At 47.8% G+C, this 20,923-nt stretch overlaps 1 protein-coding gene across 1 annotated transcript in view; it reads right to left on the bottom strand.

The window, feature by feature from the left end:
• The window catches only part of SORCS1 (sortilin related VPS10 domain containing receptor 1), a 619,679-nt gene that overhangs the window by 250,236 nt on the left and 348,520 nt on the right, over positions 1–20,923 (bottom strand). The window contains exons 4-5 of the mRNA XM_066601489.1: positions 8,174–8,332; positions 6,251–6,324 (exon numbers count right to left, since the gene is read on the bottom strand). Coding sequence (XP_066457586.1) covers positions 6,251–6,324; positions 8,174–8,332 — 233 coding nt within the window. The remainder of the gene's footprint in view (positions 1–6,250; positions 6,325–8,173; positions 8,333–20,923) is intronic.

Genomic DNA, 20,923 nt, shown 5'->3' with positions numbered 1-20,923 from the left:
ACCGGAGCTGCATGAGGGACCTGCTAGCGAAGGAGTGAAGGAAAGGGTTTAAAGGAACATTTATGTCAGAGCTAGAGATGAGCGAGCACCAAAATGCTCGGGTGCTCGTTACTCGGGACGAACTTTTCGCGATGCTCGAGGGTTCATTTCGAATAACGAACCCCATTGAAGTCAATGGGCGACCCGAGCATTTTTGTATTTCGCCGATGCTCGCTAAGGTTTCCTTGTGTGAAAATCTGGGCAATTCAAGAAAGTGATGGGAACGACACAGCAACGGATAGGGCAGGCGAGGGGCTACATGTTGGGCTGCATCTCAAGTTCCCAGGTCCCACTATTAAGCCACAATAGCGGCAAGAGTGCCCCCCCCCCCTCCCAACAACTTTTACTTCTGAAAAGCCCTCATTAGCAATGCATACCTTAGCTAAGCACCACACTACCTCCAACAAAGCACAATCACTGCCTGCATGACACTCCGCTGCCACTTCTCCTGGGTTACATGCTGCCCAACCCCCCCGCACGACCCAGTGTCCACAGCGCACACAAAAGTGTCCCTGCGCAGCCTTCAGCTGCCCTCATGCCACACCACCCTCATGTCTATTTATAAGTGCGTCTGCCATGAGGAGGAACCGCTGGCACACACTGCAGAGGGTTGGCACAGCTAGGCAGCGACCCTCTTTAAAAGGGGCGTGGCGATAGCCCACAATGCTGTACAGAATTTTGCGCAAGCCTGCTGTAACACTTAGCTGGCTGCGTATGAATTAGGACAACTACCCCCAGCAGAGACCCAGTACACTGAGGACGGTCACAGGCAGCCCAAATAGATTTTTTTTCCCAAATGTTTTTGGAAAGGCCCACTGCCCATATACACTAAATATGTCTTCTGTCCCTGCCTCACCACCACTACTGGCCCTGGACAATGTAAAATTACTGCAGGACGCAATGCTCTGCACGGCCGATATACAAAAAAAAAAAAGTGCAACACTGCAAAAAGCAGCTTCCACAGTACTGCACACGGTTAGATGTGGCCCTAAGAAGGACCGTTGGGGTTCTTGAAGCCTAAAATAACTTCTAACGCTCTCCCTATAGCAGCTCCGGTATCAGCAGCACTTTCCCTCCTCTATGTCAGAACGCATCTGAGGCGAGCCGCGGGAGGGGCCGATTTATATACTCGGGTGACACCTGATCTCGCCAGCCACTCACTGCAGGGGGGTGGTATAGGGCTGGAACGTCACAGGGGGAAGTTGTAATGCCTTCCCTGTCTTTCTATTGGCCAGAAAAGCGCGCTAACGTCTCAGAGATGAAAGTGAAAGTAACTCGAACATCGCGTGGTACTCGTCACGAGTAACGAGCATCTCGAACACGCTAATACTCGAACGAGCATCAAGCTCGGACGAGTACGTTCGCTCATCTCTAGTCAGAGCCAATGATGATGGGGCCCTCAGTAAATAGTGTGAAGGCACACAAGTCAAACATAAGGCTCACCCACTTCATTTAATGTGGCCTGCACGCAGCACTGGCATTGGGGGAGGGCAAATCGGGCAGTTGTCCAGTGCCCATCCGCACAGCAGCCCCCTCTCTTTAGCGCCACCAATGCGGCTCAGTTGTGCCACTGCCTGACCTTGAAAGAGAAGGATTAGACCACAGGGGAAAAGCAAGTGCAGCAGGAGTCAAGCATGGCGTGGATCAGCTGAGGAGGTGAGTGACAGACTCACTATGACTGTGATGGCGTCTCCCTCCTCCAGGTCCGCGCTGAGAAGTCTTTCCTTGGCTTCGCCTCTGGCTCAGCTGTGTTCTCTGGCCCACTACTGACCACCATCAGCCATCAGGACAAAGAGGCAGGGCTTCGGGGCACATAGAAGGCTGGTGAAGTCGCATCAACAGCCCTGGAGAAGACTGGTGAATGACCCAGTGTCAGCGATGCCAGCCTGGCAGGGTACCGGAGGAACGGAGTACAGCTGTTGCAGCCGGTCGTCATCAGGTATGTGCAGCAGACCCCACTGCCTAAAATGAGCTGCATGCAATTAGGCTTCATGCACACAAACGCTTTTTCACCACCGGGCGTCACCGGCGCATTCTTGTTTTTGGGTGATTTGAATTTAGAAGTAAACAACCATGGCTCTAATTAGGCAGCGGGGAAGGGGGGGGGGGGGAGCATGGCTGTAATTGGAAGCCAGGAGGGAACAACAACTGGGCCAACCTCTACAATAGGCCAACTCTCTGCATCCAGCATGGATTGCCTGGCCAAAGGGAAAGAGCCATGAATATTGTAGCTTCTCCAGCAGTATTTGGACTAGAGGTTTCATGAGCCGCCTGTATAAGGTTATATGTCTATCTCGTGCTATTTGTCTTGTCAGTGTCTTAATTGTAGTGTCCATTTGGTGTGTGTATTGCACCTCTGCAGCACTGAATGGGTTAATGTCTGGGTTATGTCTGAGAAATGTGTTGGTTTGTGAGTCATGTGATGTTGCTTGTTATATGAGTTTGTAAGGATGCAATGCAGAGGAGTAGCAATCTTATGGATTGAGAGAGAAGTTGAGTTAGTGAGTGAGAAACAGAGACTACAGAGATCGGTCCATGTGGGGAGCATGGAGGAGGCCGAGCGATGGTCTGATGCTCATCCTCGGCCCAGCCTACCCAGGAGGCCTTGGTACTGTTGAGTGCTGAGAGTGAGACAAGTCGCTACACAGCGAGAAGAGGGCAACAAGAGTGAGTGTTTACCGGTAGAGAGAGAGTCGCCAGGAGCGGGATCACACAGATAACGTGGACTGGATCATCCGGATTATCACGAGGATCATCCCTGTTGCAACACTCTAATTTGTTGTATCTGTGCCAAGTCTGTTGATGTGGATTGGATTCTACTAAGTTGCAGTAAACAGACATTACTGACCGTTCCTGGTTTTATTCAGAAAGTTTCCTCTGTGTGAGGGATATTTATTATAACGTCAAGATTCACCGCAGAGGACGGAACGGTGACGTCACAAGTGACAAAAGATTGCAAGTGACCTCCAGTTACATTTTCCCTGTGACCTCCACCAGTAGTAACTTTGTCAGGTTCCGAGCTACCCCCAGGGGAGGAGATGGTAGTGCCACCATGACAATGCCCTTATCTACACCACCATCTCCTTGACTGTGAGCCCACACCTTGTACGCTGCACCACCCTTGGTGGCGTTCAGGATGTCCGCAGTGGGCATATAGGAAGGTCAGCCTGAAGGAACATCTCTAGGCAGCTCACCTTGCTTGGGTCGGAGCGCACAATCATGCACTCCATTACAACCTTGGAAGGATGGTTTGTGCCAAAGGGCTCTGTGAAGATCTCCATGGCCCCCTGGTAGAGCGCTCCATTTGCCCAGGTCTCAGGTAGACCTTTGCTGTGTATGTTTTTCCTGCTACGATTCTCCTGGTCCTCCAGAAGTAGAAGCACCTTGTTTATATTGTCTGCGTGTTGGAGAGAGCTTCAGCGTCTGTAGCCAATACACCTTTCACTGACCTCACTAACGGGCTTTATACCTGGACATTCATCTGTAAGACCATGGCTCGGCCGACTGCTGACAGCCCGGCTCCTGCTCCAGCTACCAGGTATGGAGAAACCTCAGATCTGGGCAGCTTAACCCCTTAAATGCCACAATCAATAGTAACTGCAGGATGGAAGCAGATAACGGGGAGGGGGCTCCTTTTGTCACCTATTGGCACCCACAATGTAATTACAACTGTAGTGGCCTGAAAAAAGGCACTACATAGCGCTGTTTAGCTGTCGGGACTGGTAATATAATAACTGGCCCTAGAGGTTTAATCTGAGTCATGTTGCACAGCTGATGCAGGTAGCCTAGCAACCAGGTTGTGATTGGCTGCAGACAAACCGATCAGGTGACAGAGGCGATAAATAGCCAGACAATGGTCGCAGGAGGCAGAGTAGTGACAAGAAAGTGAAGAGTAAAAGAAAAGAAAGTGCCAGGCAGGAGAGAGAAGAGTCAGACAGAGCAGCAGTGACAGCGAGAGCCGAACAAGAGAAAGAGAGAAATCAGAGAAACAGTGAGTAACAGAGAAGGAGAGACAGCTGTGACAGTGAGTAGACAAACAATAAAAGAGATGTAAATATGAAGAGGGGTGGAGAAAAGGAATCCAGAGTAACCTCCCAGGATATGAATGTGTCAGACACAAGTATCTTTAATGTTGCGAATTGTAAATCATTTATTATTCACTGTGTGTTGAAGGGAACGAGCTCACCTCCCAGCCTTATGGAATAACATCGTGTTTACAACACGTTAAGCAGAATATCTGACACCGTGTTTTATTCAGCACCTTCACTGCTCACTGCTACTAATTGTGCCCAAGAGCACTGGCGTCCACAAAGTATTACCACATGTAACGCTGCTTGCTTACAGGATTCTGAGAATTAAATGGTTATTTTGTACAATTCCCTTCTGACTACATTTTTAGGAAAATGATATCATAAATGCCCCAGATATCACAGATACTACCCTGCCAGGACCTTCCTCCTCTCAGTCCCTGCTGTGGGTGCAGTGGATACTGCAGCTACTACCCTGCCAGGACCTTCCCTCTACCAGTCACTGCTATGGGTGCAGTGGATACTGCAGCTACTACCCTGCTAGGACCTTACCTCTACCAGTCCCTGCTGTGTGTGCAGTGGATACTGCAGCTACTACCCTGCCAGGACTTTCCCTCTACCAGTCCCTGCTGTGGGTGCAGTGGATACTGCAGCTACTACCCTGCCAGGACTTTCCCCTCCAAGTCCCTGTTGTGGGTGCAGTGGACACTGCAGCTACTACCCTGCCAGGACCTTCCCTCTACCAGTCCCTGCTGTGGGTGCGGTGAATACTGCAGCTACTCCCTGCCAGGACCTTACCTCTACCAGTCCCTGCTATGGGTGCAGTGGATACTGCAGCTACTACCCTGCCAGGACCTTCCCTCTACCAGTCCCTGCTGTGGGTGCGGTGGATACTGCATTTACTACCCTACCAGGACCTTACCTCTACCAGTCCCTGCTGTGGGTGCAGTGGATACTGCAGCTACTACCCTGCCAGGACTTTCCCTCTACAAGTCCCTGCTATGGGTGCGGTGGATACTGCAGCTACTACCCTACCAGGACCTTACCTCTACCAGTCCCTGCTGTGGGTGCAGTGGATACTGCAGCTACTACCCTGCCAGGACCTTCCCCCTCCCAGTCCCTGCTGTGGGTGCGGTGGACACTGCAGCTACTACCCTGCCAGGACATTCCCTCTCCCAATTACTGCATTTCCCTGCAGTCCCTGCTGTGGGCAGTGTCGTCTTAACAGCATTATAGGCCCCGGGCAGAGCGGTGTACTGGGGCCCCTATGACAACTACTCACAGCAATAAAAATGTAAATTGGCAATAAAATTAAACATGTATTTATTTTATTGGCACTTCCTACACAATCAGTGATGAAACATTAAAAATCTGCTGTGCGGCAACAACTAATCAACATGATTAAAGGATTATTCACCCAGAAATATATATAATATGGGAATGCGGCGGCACCAGAGGACAAGCGAGTTATTAACCGGCAACCTAGACCGGAGTACCGGAAGTCTAAATCTATGAGGTCCATCTCCTCTTGCAGATGTCTCTTTGTTCATAGGACCAGACGACTCTATAAAGTAAGGAGCCGGTGGACCGCAGATGATCCACAGCCATCCGCCAGAAATCTCTATTATAATTATAATAGAAATTATGGATACTTTACAAAAGGAATTATGGGTAATTTGAAAGTGAAACAGAAAGTGACAAAATTGAAGTCTTCACACACGGCAGACAGCTTGGAGCCAAGTTCATATCCCACCACACAACATTATCATATAGGATACAAGGTGCTATAAAATGTTAACATGCATAGATTAATATCGGGCCCCTATGCTTGTGGGGCCCCCAGGCAAGTGCCTATTAGGCTCATGCAATAAGATGGCACTGGCTGTGGATGCAGACCATTCCTTCCCACTGTGGGGCTCTGCTTGACTCTACATTTCCCATTGCAGGAAGCAGAAGGGGCAACAAGTGGGACTCACGGAGCTGTCAGGGGCAGACAAATCTGCTGCAATCACATAGGCTGGTAATCTGAGGATTGGGAAGCTGCCTGAACTGAGCTAACTGCACACCCGGACCCATATTTGTATGAAGATCGCTATGTGAATGAGAACACAACAGACCAGACTTCATATGACCAATCACATCATCAGACAATCATCACCAAGATGTATGATGGGAAATCTTACCAATAAAACCGATTTGGTGCCACCGACTCACTTAGAAGCAGCCAACGTCTTCCAAACTCTGATGAGCTGTACAACTGGGGAAAATTACAAGAAATTAGCTAAAATTAGTCTTGGAGGACAACCCTCAACATAGAAGAGGGTAAAAAGAAGAAAAGAGCTCCGGCGCTCTAGAGGTTATGTAGATGACATATACCCAAAAAACGGCATGCAAAGAAAGGCAATGATACGTTTTGGGTGGTTCCAAGGTCAAGAATCCCCCCAAATCCCAGATGTGCTTTAAATCAATCACTGGAAGGATGAAGTCCAAGATTCCCAAATTCTGAATAGAACACTTTTATTGTGAGAGGGAATGGTGTACATGGATAAACGTCCAGACATGGCAGACTTCATCCATCTACACCACTCCCTCTCGCAATTAAAGTGTTCTATTCAGAATTTGGGATGGCAGACTTCATCCTTCCAGTGACCGATTTAAAGCACATCTGGGATTTAGGGGGAATCCTTGACCTTGGAACCACCCAAAATGCAAGTGTAATTAGCTTTCTTTACATGATGCTTTTCTTTTATATATATAGGAGAACCCCTGCCAGAGCAGAGAAGAACCTTCACCAAAGTAGAAGATAATCCCCACTGTAGTAATGGACTACCCTCACGATAGAAGAGGAGAAACATCAACATAGTAGTGGACAATCTTCACCATAGTAGGGGACAACTTTCACAATAGTAGGGGGAATACCCACACCACATCAGAGAAGAACCACCATTATAATAAGGGATAGCCTTCACCATACTAGGGGATAACCGTCACCATACTAGGGGACAACCTTCACCATAGTTGGGGACAACCTTCACCAGAGTAGGGAACAACCCTCACAATAGTAGAGGGAATACCCCCACCATAGTAGAGGGAATACCCTCACCCCATCAGAGAAGAACCACCATCATAGTAGATGACAACCTTCACCATAGTACAGGATAACAAATCTTTAGTCACCCAATGTGACTTGATGTCATATGGCCAAAGCTACTGTGTAGCCCTCTGAACCTAGGGTTGTAATCAAGTCCAAAGGCTGGTGCCAGTACATATCTTCTAATGGCCATATTACTGAAAAATAATTGTCAGCCGAGAGCATTTCAGGCCAGACAGCAGCTACATCATCAATTATTTCACTCACTCTCTCTCTCTTTAGCTCTCGCCCACTGCTGCTGTAATCAGAGCTGCGACCCCTGACCTCTCACCCAGCGTCTACGTATCGCAGGCACTTGGAGGAGGGGTTAGAGGTCACAACTCTGATGACAGCAGTGGTGGTCGAGTGGGAGCTAAAGACAGAGCATGAAAAACTAGATGCTGAACGCTTACAGGATGTGGAGGGCACAAAGGGGGCACTTACTATTTGGACCACTACTGGTGGCATTATTAATACTGGGGGCACTATTACGACTAGAGCCACTACTCGAGGACTATTACTATTGTGGTCACTGGAGGCACAATTATTAATCGGGCTACTGGGGGCACTATTAACCTTTTCCAATCCACTGTCTGACGTCTTCCTACATTCTGATTGAAGCTTGTACAGCTCTAATGTCAAAAGACATCCGACAGGGTATTCTTACCATTTATTGCCAGCCACTCTGCTGTCGGAGCCTCTCCGGCGTGCACACACTGGCTTTAGCCAGCAGATGGCACCGTTGTATAACAGCAAAAAAAGAAAACCTTTTAGGAAACCCTGAATCCAAAATTGGATTGGAAAGGGTTAATATCGTGGTTACTGAGGGGGCATAATTACTGATTTCCGTCAGAAGTATAACAGAACTAAACACATATGTTGTGATAGGCCACACCCTTATTCATAGCCCCAAACCACACCTTGACAAAGGTGGCAACCCTACCTGAGCCTAACTGTCAGCCTTGCACTCCATTACCTTCTGGTCTTGGCTGTAGGCGAGGATCCAGTCCTCTTGCTTGGGATGAAACAGCAGGCTCTGGATGTAGAAATTGAGTCGGTATTTCTGGTAGGTGGCGCCTTCATCAGAGCTGATCATCAGACTGCTCTCAATCTCCGGATCGGTCAGGAGCATAATCTGCAACGGGAGGAAGAGGAGGAGAGATGACATCAGCAATACAATATTTGGGCTGACCACAATGGGGTTTATCCAGCTTCCAGCAGTCCAAACGGACCCTTCGTCATACGTGTGAACCCGCATAAGAGTAAAACCGTCTCTGTGCTCAGATGTAAACCGTGAAGGAACACCACGACCCCTTTAATCAGCTGACCTGTGGGGATCCGTAGTGACGGCCAGGACCCAGCAGATATTGATGCCCTTTCCTGAGGCTGGATGGACTCTTTAAAGGGGTTGTACCAAAATCTAGTTATTCCATAAGATAGGGATAACCTTTTGATCGGTGGGGATCTGAATGCTGGGGTACCCACCAGTTCCCAAGCCTGGGGTCTTGATGATCCCTGTATAAATGGAGCGGAGGACATGCATGTGCATCACTGTCCCATTCATTTCAATGGTAGCACCAGAGACTGCTGAGCTCTTTTTGAGGTGGACGTCCCCTTTAAGATTCATTGACGAAACGGCAAAAAGTGATTGCAAAGTTCGAAACAGTCTTAAAAGGTTCATTTTTAGTAATATGAAGCTTCCTGCTGTTCACAGGATGGGGGATCAGTGGAAGTCTAACTGCTGGGATCCCCACTGGTCCCCAGAGTAAGGATCCTGAATACCCCCGAATGAATGGAGAGCCTCCAAATTAATTTCAATGGGACTTCTGGAAATAGCCGAGCTCAAGCAGTCCTAATAGAATGAATGGAGCGTCGCCGCACATACACGACCTGCGCTCCATTCATTTGGCGGTACACAGAGCCCCAGTTCCGTCCATCGATGGAGGTCCCAGCGGTCGGGTCCTCACAGATCAGGTAGTTATCACCTCTCCATCATGGTCAGGGGGAGCTGCATATTACTGGAATTATCTGGTATATGTCCGCCAGTTTGTGAGCCCAGACCCTCAGTGTAAACCACCGCTACAATGTTTCCAGCAAAGAACTAACAACATAATTACTAATTTATAGCAAATGTTCCTTCCATTGAAATTCTAATCAGAGCCGAGCAGGAATTATTGGATAATCCAGCGCTGCATTATTTATGGCATTGTGCTCCGCAATCCGCAGTTCGTATTGTATAAAGGATAGAAAATTTAATAAAGGAGAATTAGCCTCTGAATCCCATTTAGAATGGTGCATATTAATGAAATATTGCAGACTGTGCAGAGTCGCCGGCTGCGCCATTTCACTTGACATTAAGGTGCACCGTCACTTTAAATTATTATTTTTGAGATTGCGGCTATCATCATTGTAATGACAGATCAGTCAGATCCCCGCTAAGGACGTCGTTACTCGTCTCGGGGTGCTTGTTCAGAAAGTTTACAGCCGGGAGACATAATATCTGTCACGTGCGAGGAACAAGCGGCGAGAAGCCAACGGCAGATGTTAATCGATGATCTTAAGACGCTGGTTACATCAATCAATGAATGGCCCTCCCCAGAGCGCATCAGACTCTTAGCTAAGCTCTCAATGACCTTTGTAGAACCAGAACTCCCAGCATGACCAACATGTAGGGCGGTCGCAGGGTGTATGGGGAAAACATTCCCTGCAATATCTTTTCGAGGACCCTCCTAAAAGTTGCCAATTGGTAAGAATATGAAGTCCCCCAAGTTCCCGATCAGTTGGATAACATTAACCCTTGCCTCATCAACCTTGAAGTTACGATTTTAGGGCATTTTTGTTAAAATGAAAACTATTTGTCCTAGAAGCTGATGGTGGTTTCATCGCATGGATAATGTTCTTAGGGAAGGGACCCTCTGTAACTGGACAAAGGGAACAACCCTACCGGATATCTCCCCTTCTGCTCTTGGGGTGGGACTTGTGTGGTGAATGGCAGGAAGCGCAGGCAATATTTGTGGGAAACTTTATAGTGTTGTTTTTCAGTTTTGACTTTGAGTGAAAATGGATTGAGAACCTTCGTCTTCCAAAGCAGAAGCCAGGATGAGTTTAAGGCATAAAGACAAGATTTTTTTGATCGGGTCTCAAGACTTACGATCCAAGAAGTATTAATTTTCTGGGAGAAATCTAAGATTCCAACAAGACACTTAAAGGATTGTGTGGCAAAGCTTGAAAAAAACGTTATGAACTGCAAAAAAATGCAAAAAAATGCTGGCAGAACTTCAAGTGCAGCTGAAAATGAAAAGGTGGAAGCTTCCAGTCAAGCCTTGCTGACCCGTCCGATATTACTCATCAGGATGCCCTCATCAGTAGACATTGTGTTCGTTACCCCACAGACAACAGGGCCGTCCCGTCTGATGGGAGGAGCCAACTAGAAATGTATGCAAGCAGAAAAACGAAGAGAGGAAATCATCTCAGATGGCGGGATTGGAAGAAGCACAAGTAGGCGGGTCCGCTCTCCTTAATATTTCCCTTTCTCCTCTTTCATCTGTACTTTAACAGGTATTTGAGATACTTGTGATTGAATGTCGTTTATTAGAGGGGGACGCTAAGAGGGGTTTATAGTTTTCAGGCGACAAAGAAGTAGACTTAGACTTTCTTTTAAGCAGCCCGACAGAAGGTGAGCAGCCTCTGCAGACATCACAGCCATAAGCAGGGGTCCAGCGCGGCTGCATAGACAGGAAAGGCTCCAGCTAATTAAAAGTCGGTTTACAAATTCAGATTTAGAGGCGGCTGATTAATCCGGGATGGAAAACTGCTTCCAGATATTCTGAATAGAGAAAGTGTAGAGAGGCGAGCGACCCCCATCAGCTGGGGGAGATCAAGTGGTGGGAGAACCTCAGCTGGAAGATAGTAGGGGGATCACTAAAGCAAAAGCCGGATTCTCAGAAGTAGAAGAGTGGGGGGGGGGGGGGGGGGGCAGTTGGAAACATCGAGGCAACAGGTTTTGATACGAGTGCTGTAAACATCAGAGGAACGTGTTCTGTTAGCACAAATGTTTGGGAGGAATCTGTTATACCGGCATGTGGCCACCACATTATAGAAGTCTGGTTAAAGGCAGTGCTCGGTTGCAAAATTGGCCCTACCCCTGGCCCTCAACCAGATGTTTATAAAAGGTTTCAAGCTAAGTGGCCTAAGACAGACCAAAGAAAATACTAAAGAGGGATTGAGGATAAATATATTAAAAACAAAACAAATGACCCTGAAGAGATTCCAAGCTTCCTTCTAGAACAACTAAAGCAGCCGCTCAGGGAGGGCTATAAAGGGTTCCTCCAATCAGGTTTCATTTTTTGGGATCTACTACTGAAGAAGACATTTCTCTCTGGGTCCCTGGTGCCGTTCATCACGCTGGTGGGTGGAAAAGAATAGAATTGGCCAGATGAGTTTATTATTGATATTTACATGGAAGGTTTATTGCCCCGAGGCGGCTCGGCCCCACGAAGACGCGCAATTGTTAAAATTGCTTATAAATTATAAAAAAATGCTAAAGATATCAGAGAAAGCAAGAGGTTAATGTATAAATCAGCGGGGGCTTCGGGGCGCAGGACAAGCCGCATGTGGGGGTTTTGGTGAAGCTTTGAAGGAAGAAGTTAGGGGAAAATGGCTGTGAAATGTTTATGAATGAATGGATGACAAAAACGTAGGAGCGCGGTCCGGCGTGGAGAAGCACAGGCGCTGCCGTCCAGGAAATGGATGTTTTACTTCTTCTCAAAGTTTAGATTTTTTTAAATGGTTCAAAATTGCAACTTCTGTCTTGGAAAGTAACCCGGGCGTTCGGTCTGAAGACACTGATTACTGGAAAGGTAAGAGGATAGTAGAACAAGTAAAGGTTGTAAATGACAGCAGAGGTGTGGGGGTGGGGTAGAGGGGGAGGGGCAAACTGATCCAAGATTTTAATTCAAGTATTACCAAAAAGAAAGAATAACGCCGGTTGTTGTTACAAGTCATAGCAGAATGTAGGAGACTTTACCCGGATAGCGCGGGAGCCGCCCCCTCCAGCCGCCCCCTGATGGTGGAATCATGTAAAGTGTCAGTACATACGATATTCCTCCTATGTTGTTAGTTGGTACGATACACCGTAATGCTCTTTTCTGATACATATTCTTCTATCTTGTAATAAATCCTCTTTTTGTGTGAATTACGTTTCCAGTAATGTATTCGTGTCTTGGTTCTTCTCATGCGACGCCCTTTATCATCTTGGGTTTGTCTACATTTCTATGAACTGTTTATAAACACGATAACATAAATTCATTGACATTAAATCAGAGATGAAGCCCAGACCTGGAGGGTTGTCAGGAAATATCGATTTTGGGACTCCAGAACACGGCCGGCACTGAAAATGTACTGATATCTTCAAATATCGGAATCATTCCTAAGAAGGGTGAAGTCATATTTGTGGACAAGAACATTATCAATTAAGTGAGACCATGATCAGGTTTATAGGACAAAGAGTTTTTGTTTTATGGGTTAAGAACTGATTTCTTTAACAAAAACTCTTGAAAATGGTAACTCCGAGGCTGATGAGGAAAGGGTTAACTGATCCAACTGACCAGAGACTTTCAGAAGCACATTTTTTTTTACCAAATGCCAACTTTTGGGAGGGTCTCCCATGAAAAATGTGAACATTATTTTTTTTTGTGACAACCAACGTCAAATTGACATGCAACAAAGTAGCCCCCGTTTCTGGTAAAGCCGGCCCAGCAATGAGAATCACAGCAATGGCGGCCGCAGCTTCTCCGGGCTCCTGAATACGATGATGAATCCTCTACGGCTCTGCAGATGGAATCTGGAACAGCTGGGTAATAATCCACATTTGCGCCCTATGACGGCTGTGACTCAGCTTTTACGTAGTCCTGAGTGACAAACGTGAAACGTTAACCCCTTAGTGGCCCCAATGCAGATCTTTACAGCAGTCACTAAGGGGCTTTAAACCTGCACATACATGTTTTAACACATGACCCTTTGATGGCAGCCATGTTTTTTTCGGCCACAACATGGCACGATCACCGGTGGTGGCTATTATCCTCTGGACCGCCACCATGCAACCGACATTCCCTAGCATGGTGGCGTCACCGTAAATTCAGGCGGCCATGTTTAATTTGTCAGCCAATCATGTGGTAGCTAGCACCCGCGATATTTCCCACAGCCCTTCCTATTTCATGTGATACAGTCTTGCAGGTGACTCTCATCCTCTGAAGCGCGTTGTCCAACTTCTATGGGTTTTCTTTTATATCTATTGAATCTTCTTTTGGAATAAAGCTTTTAAGATCCATCTTGACGCCTTCAGGCGATTCGCTGTTCGTGTTTCAGGACGCAGGGGAGACCTGCTGGAGCTCACGGTTCAAAGTAAATGATTGGATCTACAAGCACATAGTTACAATGATTCACTCCTCCTCACCCGGTCCATTACTTTTATCTGAGCTCCTTTGGTCCTGTTCTAACATACATTTCTACCCCCTTGGAGATAAGGAAGAATCCCTCTGCAGCGCCACCTAGTGGATAGCAGCATTCCTGCACATCACTGTAAAACAATGATTGGGAATAGAAAAGCATGGATTCCATTGGAGTGCGGTTGTATTTATTTACTGCATACACCTTTTTAAGGCGGGGGCTTGTCCGACTACTGACAGCCCGGCTCCTGCTCTAACTACTAGCAGTGGAAAAACCTCAGATCCTGGAGTTTAACCTCTTACATGCCACAATGAACAGCAACTGCAGGCTGTAAGCAGATGACAGGGGAGGGGGCCCCTTCCGTTGCCCATCGGCACCCTGCACTGCGATCATTAGGTACTAATGGGTTCCTGACAAAGACCTCCATGTCTGCCATGTAGGTCAACCTATTAGGCCCCCTAGACCCCCCAGAGTCTAATAGGCTGCTGTCACAGGCTTCCTAGAATGCAGTGTACTATCCTAGTGATGAAACAATCACATCTTCAAGTCCCCTCAGGGGCTGAAAATTGTATCAAAAATAAAGTGTATTTAAAACAAATCCAGTTTTAAAAAATACACATTTTCCCCACAAAACAAACAAAAAACAATGTAAGCAGCACATAGCGGGCGTTACCGCGGGCGCAACTCCAAACAATGGAGACATTTTACTATTTATCTCGCATCGTGAACGCCATAAACAGGATCTTAGGAAGAACGGCAGAATTGTTATTTTGCTTTTGTTCACTTCCTAGAAACACAATAAAAAAAACATTCAAAAGTCACCGGAACTGCGAATGGTACAAATAAAAACTACAACTCTTCCCACAAAACAACCCCCACCCCCTCCCCGAGCGCCGCGAGATAACAGAGTAACAGCAGAAGTAGTAAAGAATAAGTCCTCTATAAACCGCGCCGATCAGGTTATTATTACCCAGTGGTGAGCGCTGTAAAGACAAAACCCCCAAACAATGGCAGAATCTCAGGGGGTGGAGCTCATCTGCCCCCCAAGAAGTGTAGTACAACAGATAGAATATGTACCCCAAAGTGCGTCCATTAAAATACACAACTCGTAAAAAAGAACCCTCATGCGGCAGTCAGTGAGTTCTGGCTCTTATAATGCAAGCAAGAATATCACTTGGTCCTTCAGCCAGACAATAAGGTGGTCACTAAGGGGTCAGCCGACTCACAAAGACCCATAGTAGGTTCGGAGATGATTGTATGGGGGGGGGGGGGGGGTCAGCTTCCAATCAGCCAGATTGAGATAAAGCTCAAAAGATGTTGATCATCCATGTGTGACATGACCGCATGCAATATCACATTTCTCCTGTAGAGGTTCCAGGAGGCAATCAGCTGACCTGGGGATAGCAGAGATGCCTCAATATGTCACTAGGTGGGGTGACATTAAAGGGGTTGCACCAGGATTACAAGCTCTCCCTGCCCACAGGATAGGGGATAACCTGATGATTGGTGGGGGGCTGACTGCTGAGACCACCATCGATCTTGTGGATGGGACTCCCATGTCCCACTCTCCTGTCACTGTGGGGGTCAGTGACATCACTCTGGCTGGGCATGCAAAGTCAGTGCTCCATTCATTTCAATGGGAGTGTTGGAAATACCCGGATGGCGTTCGGCTATCTCCATGGTCCCCATGGAAGTCAATGGAGTGCTAACTGTGCATGTGTGACCAGCACTCCACTCAGTCTCCTCCTCCCCCCAGTGGGAATAGTGACCCCCCCATGGCGGCTCCCCCTGATAGTATTCACCTAGCTGCGCTGCTAGCAGCGCTGATCCCGTTGCACACTGTGACGTCAGTGTACAGCCGGGATCCTACTCCCCCTCCCCTGACATCTCCTACTTGGTTCCGCGAGAGCAGGGGCAGAAGGCGTTCAGCAGCACACACTGGCGTCACAGTGTGCACCTGGGATCAGTGCCGGTATTCACTAACGTGGTGAGTGGCTGACAGTGGCGTGGGACAGCAGGGAGGGCTCTGCATGCCACCTCTGGTACGTGTGCCATAGGTTCGCCACCAATGCCCTATCCTGTGAATATCCTGTGCATGGCAAAGAACCTCTAATTGTGGTCCTGCCCCTTTAATCCAATAACAGCTATCACTCAGCTTTCTTGGACTCCAATATGTAGATCTGAGAAGTTCTGCAACCTGATGTTCTGCAGTTGTCCCCATATAACTAAAGGGGCTGACGACTCACAAGAGCCATAGTGTTGTATAAGCAGGGGCATAGCTATAGGGAAAGCTGAGTTAGCGGTCACTTCAGGCTCAGGTGCCAGAGGGTCCACATGGGACACCATTACTACTGGGGGCACTGTGGGGGACACTATCACTACTGGGGATGCTATTACAACTGAGGTCACTGTAGGGGACGCTATTACTTTTGAAGCCACTGTAAGTGTCACTATTACTACTGGAGCTGATATAGGCGATACTATTACTACTGGGGCCACTGTGGGGGTCACTATTAGTACTGGGGCCGATATAGGGGATACTATTACTACTGAGGCCACTGTGGGGGTCACTATTACTACTGAGGCCACTGTGGGAGTCACTATTACTACTGGGGCCGATATAGAGGATACTATTACTACTGGGGCCATTGTGGGGCTCACTATTACTACTCGGGATGATATAGAGGATACTATTACTACTGGGGCCATTGTGGGGGGTCACTATTACTACTGGGGCCGATATAGGGGATACTATTACTGCTGGGGCCACTGTGGGGGTCACTATTACTACTGGGGCCAATATAGGGGATACTATTACTACTGAGGCCACTGTGGGGGGCAATATTACTACTGAGGCCACTGTGGGAGTCACTATTACTACTGGGGCCGATATAGGGGATACTATTACTACTGAGGCCACTGTGGGGGTCACTATTACTACTGAGGCCACTGTGGGAGTCACTATTACTACTGGGGCCATTGTGGGGCTCACTATTACTACTCGGGACGATATAGAGGATACTATTACTACTCGGGCCGATATAGAGGATACTATTACTACTGAAGCCACTGTGGGACAGTTCGGCAGCATGTTTCCTCTGTGTGTGAGTGTGGACCGGTAGAGGCTGTGAGAGGAAGGATTGGTACCGTGTCCGGATCTACAGATAACTGTAGCTGTGGTTCCTCCTGCATCCTGTGAGTCCTCCCGGTCACATCACTTGTCAAGCTGCTAAATATTATTTACTGAAGAGAAGCTTGTAGCCCAGTTCCAGTAAAGCGACTGGTCGCCGTCCATTTCCAGAGGCCGCGTCTTAAATAGTACCTGTGTGTGTGGGTTTACTCCACCAACTCAGAATTCCTCCACAGAAGCCACACAGGAGAGGATTTACTTCATCATCCAGGAATTCCCCGCTGTGGATGAAATGGTGGCATCACGCATGACACAAAACAGGACTAGAGGTAATCTAGTATTTGGGTTCCCTGTTTATTAACCTGCCCTCGCCCTTTGGACGTGTCCCCAGTTACCCTCCGGGTGGGAGACGGTAGAGCCACCATGACAAGGCCCAAACTCTAAGCCGCTGTCTCCTAGGCCGTGGCCCGCTTCTCAGATGCTGCACCGCCATGCTGTGTCCAAGTATCCACCTGCAAGTGAGTGTAAGTGGAGTGTTGTGTCCTCCTCTGGTGTGTGTCCAGCTATTTATACTGACCTCATAAAAATACAAGGTACTTAGCGCATGTTTTGATCAAAGCATGTGGGCCCAACCGCCGTGTCTAGGTGACCCTTATTGGAAAGGTACATAGCTCTCCAAAGACTGATGAGTGCTGAGGCCTGACCCGGAGGGTACTACAGCCCAGTCAGTCTAAAAGTCCATAGACCTGGCTATGAGCTCCTGTGGAGACACAGAGGGTATCTTACAGGAGAGAGATCCTGTCTTTTCCCTAAATCATGGGCTAAAACTGTTCTGCCCGGCAACAGCTTGCTTCGGATTGGCTGCTTGCTAGTAGTTTCCTGATTGGTAGAGGGGAGGTGTTGAGGCAAGCCCGGGAGCGTATATCTAAATTCCATACCACCTCCACACCATCCGCAACCTGATTGGTTGTTTGGATTAACTCATTCACTGTGATTGGTTATTTGGTTTGGCTGATTCACGGTGATTGGTTGTTTAGGTTGGCTCGAGTAGAGGTGGTGTGGAATAGGGATATGCAGCCCGGGAGAGTGAGCAGGGTGAGGCAGGAAATGAGTCAGAGGGGAGAGAGAAGTGCAGGGAAATGACAGGAAGTGAAGGTTTGGGGGTATGGGGGTGATCGAGAGAGCGGGTAGTCTTCAGAAAGAAAAAGCACCAGGATCAAGCTTGTGTTTTAGGAAAGGGACAAAGCAAAGTCTCCACAGCTGTGAATGTAACTTTTCCCTGAAATAAGCAAGAGTCAGAGGAAGATGAGTCAGCCTGGTTGCACCACCCAGCTTTCTCCAAATAACTCTGCTACGAGAGCCCCAGAGAATTGAGACTGGCGGGCGCAGCCTTATTACCAGTGATAGAGAGGAAGTTACGTTTACATGCTATTCACACCCTTGGAACAACTGTGAACGTTTATGCTAATTGTAGTCTGCAAAGTATCAACTGTTAAATGCAATTCTGTTACCAGTGCTGAGTAAACTGTGTACCTTCAGTTTACCACCAAAGCCAAGTGGACTTGTTTCATTATTTCTGTCCCCATCCCCCTTTAAGGTACTGGCGTCACATGACACTTCGTTCAAAGGATCAAGCCTTGTTAGTTTGCCGTTTTCCCTCCTGCGTGCGGCTGAGCTAGGCCCTGCTCCGCCATTGTAGAGGGAGGGACCGCGGAGCCACTGCTGCCACCCATCTTGTTGTTCCCACGGTCTCCGTTGGCCGCCGCACTGTACTTATTGCAGCCATGGCTTATGTGCATCTTCACATTTAATTTATTTGCTGGATGTGCTCACTTTTATTTTCTGTATGCTCGTCCATCTTCAGACAGCCAAGCTCCGGCTCCAACCGCATGGGAGAACTGTGTCCATATTCTGATGTAGCGCCGTCAAAAGATGTTTGCACCATAATAAGCCCTATTGGTGACCGTTGTAAAAATGCACAAAAGTGGTCAATAAGGGGTTAACTTGCAATTCTCTAGTAGGGTATATGGAAATGGGTTTTCCAAACTATACAGTCTCTTTAAAGGGTTAAACTCTCCTCCACCCGGCAGACAAAATCCTAATCAGACATCCTAAATGTTCTTCAATGGAAATCCGGGCGGAACAATGTAGTTGTGTTTATAAATGGCCGCCAAAGTGTAACGGCTACGGCTGCCGCCAATGCATCACCGTGAAGCGCGTCCGAGCCCCCGGCAACAAACCAGTATAAAGAGCCCCGTCGGAGTGCATTAAAGACGCTGCACATTATCTCCCGTCCCGGCTTACATCGGATGCACACAGGGCTTCATTAAAGCTCTCAAGTGCTTTTAGCGGGGTGATAAAAATCCTTTTTAGCCGGCGTAGTGTGGCATGACAAGCGCGGCGGCGGCGAGATCTCTGAGAAGTGCTGTCAACGCTCTGGCGGTGAGCGTCACTGGAAGTCGGGATGATGTGCGGCTGTAGAGCTGTTGTTACATTGTCACACTTCATCCTACAAAAGGGGTCAGCAGCCCCGACAACGCAGCCTGCAATCCTCGGAAGCGTCAGGTGATGAATGGCGCAGTGACGGGCTGTCATGGAGATCCCATGCTGTAATGCTACGGGGACCCTGCTTCTTCTTGACCACCAGTCAGTGTTGCTGACCCCCCTATCATCATGACTGCTCGGGGGGAAAAGGGCAACGTTGGGATGGAAGTCACTTGCCCAACATTATGATGACTTCATTGTTGTAGGTTCATCCTGTATCCCAGAAACGTAACGTATTAGTTATCTTTTAGCGGTGGGCGAGAGGGAGGGGTGCAGCTGCCATGTGTTTGGGGGGATTGGTAACTGGATCTGTTATGCAAGTACACCATCTAGTTTGTTTGTTTATTGGGGTCTTTAATTGTCACTGTTTTTGGGCAACTGTGCCTGTCTTGTGTTATGGGGTCTGTAACTGACTCTGCTATGGGGGTGCAATGGCTCATTTTTGTTATGGGGGTTTGTAACTGGATCCCTAATGGGGGTCTGTGGCTAGTTTATATTATGGGGGTGCTGTAACTATCTTGTGTTTTGGGGATATGTTACTGGCTCTGTTGTGGGGGTGCTGTGGACAGTTTGTCTTAGGGGGACATGTGGCTAGTTTCTGTAATTTGGTATCTTTACCGGGCCTATTGTGGGGTACTGTGGCTAGTTTGCATTATGGGGTCTATAACTGGCTCTGTTATTGGGGTGCTTTGAACAGTTTGTATTGTGGGGACATGTGGCTAGTTTCTGTAATTTGGTATCTTTACCGGGCCTATTGTGGGGTACTGTGGCTAGTTTGTATTATGGCAGTGTTTCTCAACTCCAGTCCTCAGGACCCCAAAACAGGCCATGTCTTCAGGATTTCCTTAGTATTGCACAGATGATGTAATTATTGTCAGTGCCTCAGACATTGCTACCAGTGTTCTTACTATAGGCCATCTTGAAAACATGACCTGTTGGGGGTCCTGAGGACTGGAGTTGAGAAACACTGTATTATGGGGTCTATAACTGGCTCTGTTATGGGGGTGCTGCGGCTATCATGTGATTTCATAGGGGCTGTATCGGGCTGTGTTATGGAGTACACAGTCTAGTTTTGAACGCTCTTATAAGCGGCATCCGGGGTTTAAGTTACTCACGAAGAAACTTTCTTTAAAAGGCATACATCTTCATTGATCCATTCTTTGCAGCAACGTTTCCACTGCTCACCGGAGTCTTTATCAGGCCGATACGTCTGGTTTTTAGAGATCTGTACCTGGCTCTGTTGGGGGATGTGACTAGCTTGTGTTTTAGGAGGTCTTAGCTTGTGGTAGGGGATTGCATGAGCCTCTGTCTTTGGGACAATGTGAGTTTCTCCATTCTGGGGTCACTGTGATTGAATACTATACTGTGCGTAGCTTCCACAGCACAATGTATCTTCAGCTGGTTAGTAGGTAATATTTACCCCGGTTTGGGTTGAAGGTTTTCAGGTGCTCCGGCGGACCGCAAGTCAAAATGCTTGAATAGCAACAACAAAATGAGAAAAGACGGCGCCTTGATACTTATTTTATTCTTCTTTAATTACAAAACAATCCATAAAACTATAAATGATGGGCACCGTGTGATTCCATGCCAACGCACCGACTGTAA

The sequence above is a fragment of the Eleutherodactylus coqui genome, chromosome 4 (genome assembly GCF_035609145.1).
Source record: "Eleutherodactylus coqui strain aEleCoq1 chromosome 4, aEleCoq1.hap1, whole genome shotgun sequence".
Lineage (NCBI taxonomy): Eukaryota > Metazoa > Chordata > Amphibia > Anura > Eleutherodactylidae > Eleutherodactylus > Eleutherodactylus coqui.
The sequence above is the reverse complement of the archived record's forward strand: the minus strand, read 5'-3'. Positions and strand labels throughout refer to the sequence as shown.